This window comes from Halyomorpha halys, unplaced genomic scaffold (assembly GCF_000696795.3).
Source record: "Halyomorpha halys isolate HHAL.00 unplaced genomic scaffold, Hhal_1.1 Scaffold816.1, whole genome shotgun sequence".
Taxonomy (NCBI): Eukaryota; Metazoa; Arthropoda; class Insecta; order Hemiptera; family Pentatomidae; genus Halyomorpha; species Halyomorpha halys.
The window spans coordinates 499,071-501,342 of record NW_027115406.1 but is presented as its reverse complement, the minus strand read 5'-3'; the positions used below and the strand labels follow the sequence as shown (position 1 = coordinate 501,342).

The 2,272-nt window shown below is 29.4% G+C and overlaps 1 protein-coding gene across 1 annotated transcript in view; it reads right to left on the bottom strand.

Moving 5' to 3' along the window:
* Window positions 1-1,401, bottom strand: part of Rab26 (RAS oncogene family member Rab26) — a gene marked incomplete at its 3' end in the record, with an annotated part of 54,535 nt that extends 53,134 nt beyond the window's left edge. The window contains exon 1 of the mRNA XM_014429711.3: window positions 1,270-1,401. Coding sequence (XP_014285197.1) covers window positions 1,270-1,314 — 45 coding nt within the window. The remainder of the gene's footprint in view (window positions 1-1,269) is intronic.
* Between the last annotated feature and the right edge of the window lie 871 nt (window positions 1,402-2,272).

The following is a 2,272-nucleotide window of genomic DNA, read 5'->3' as shown; positions in this document are numbered from 1 at the left end:
ATAATTTTAATATTACATACACATATATTATTCCATCATTTTCATTAAAGTTTCAGCCTTCATACCCATTTACAAGTTGTTACAATCGAAAAATAGCTAGTAAATCCTCATTAGGATTTACAGTTTCCAACAAATTTACTTAGTTTTGTTTTGGAGTTTCGTTTTTTAAAAAACAACGACTAAATTTGTTGTAAACTTAAAATTTCCTAACAGCCCAGATTATAAAAATTTATATTCTCTAGTTAACGCTTGTTATAAAATAAAATAAGGGTTAAATAGAGAAATGAGTAGGTAAAATAATTTTATATAGAATATACTGTTACAAAAAAATTTACATTAAGACATTTTTATATTTTGAAACTGTGATTTAAATAGCTTGTACTTTTATTTTTATTCTGAATATTTAAACGAATACCTCGACAGATAAACATTGTCAAAAATTCGTTTTTCAACAAATAATATTAAGTAAGTAAAAAATTATACTAATAAACACTCCTATCTATCTAGATCCTCATTATCCAAAGAAACAGATTAAAATTTTCTTAATTAACAGTATATCTTTATAGTGTCAAAATGGTAATATAATGAATAATTTAACCTTTCACTCAGTCCTTTTCAGTAATTTCCATACTTTGTTTATTTATTTGAGAAATACATTTATGTTAATCTAAAAGGGTGAATTTATTAAAATTTATGAATTAAAATATTTTAAATATTGATATTTCTTTTACTTCTAGCTAATTAACCTTTTGACCCATTTGATTATAGAGCATGGGCAATGAGGATACAATGTAGGCCAACTTGGTGAATGCTACTGTCACCAGCTGTCAAAGTGTTATCAAACAACACGCAACTCAGACGTGGTCCACTGTTTGAAATGGGCTCATAATTATGTGTATATTTTAAAAAGGATAATAAATAAATAATCACAAATTAGGAATGAAACAGGGATTATTAATTTAGGATATCGTGATTTAAAATAAAGGATATAATACTGGAAAATTATTTGATTAATTTAATTTCCAATTTCAGGAGGTAATGTTATTTTTAGCAGTCACCGGGGTAACTCCTATGATGTGAACCAATTTATAAACATGGCCTAAAAAAGTAACAGAAGTTCGTTTTATTCTGATATTTTTCTTTCTGTAGATTTTCGTTGTGTTTTCTTTACGTTTAACCTTCGCCCCAATTTCTGCCCCCTAACTTGTTGACACTCCAACCACACCCACCAATGCCCATGAAGAAAATTTTAACGAAAATTGTACTAACTTGCTTGTTGGCTGACATCCCGCTTGGTTGTACAGTATCCAACATGCTTACATTGCCCGCTGATAACTTAGGCCGATCTGTGATAGCTGCCTCAAATGATAAGACGTGTAACCTGCCCCGGCGTACCTTCTCGAACTCGATCAATCCCAACGCTCGAGCATGCGCTGTGGACGCTTACTAGTACCTCGCTCCAACCTCTTCGACAGCCTATGATAAGACCCCATGATTAGTTATGAATATTTAGGGCAACATCGTTAAATTTTATGGATTATGAGGGTAACATAAACCAACAGTGAACTCTTTACTGGCAGTAAATAGGCAACCTTTATCTGAGTAACTATTAACAGTAGAATCCCGCTAAATTGACTCCTAAAACTAACCAGCGGCAAAAAAAAAAAATTAATTAACATTCAGAACTAAAAGGTCACCTAGTTACAGAAGAGATGTTTGTTTTTACTATGACCAATTTAATCAATTAACTCATTGAAATTAAAGGCTAACAAACCAATGAATATTAACAGAGTAACAATCAGAAAAGATCTTAATATATTGTCAAGTTAAAAATAATTTTTTTAATGAGTTGTATACAACGATTCGGGGCCATCGCCGACCAGATATATTATCCCAAATAATAGTAATTTTGGAACGAAGAAATACCGTAAATTTAACCACAGAAATAAATAAAAATTTAAACTTTTTAAAAATAGAGGTAGTTAAATAAAAGCATGGAGGTAGTTTACCAGTTATTGTAATTATCAGCTTACCATAGAAAGAATGAAGTTTACGAAAATTGTCCTTGTTTTTAACAAGTCATGTGAATGAAATCTACATATTTCACAACGATAGATATTATTTTATTTTTAATTTAAGTTAAATCATATATGAAATATTTTTTTAAATTCTAGTATGAAGCAATTCTTTTTTCAAGCATGTAGAAAATGATTTCCTTTGTGAAATTAAATTTTGACTAATTATGAGGTTTATTTAAGGTGCATAAATGTGG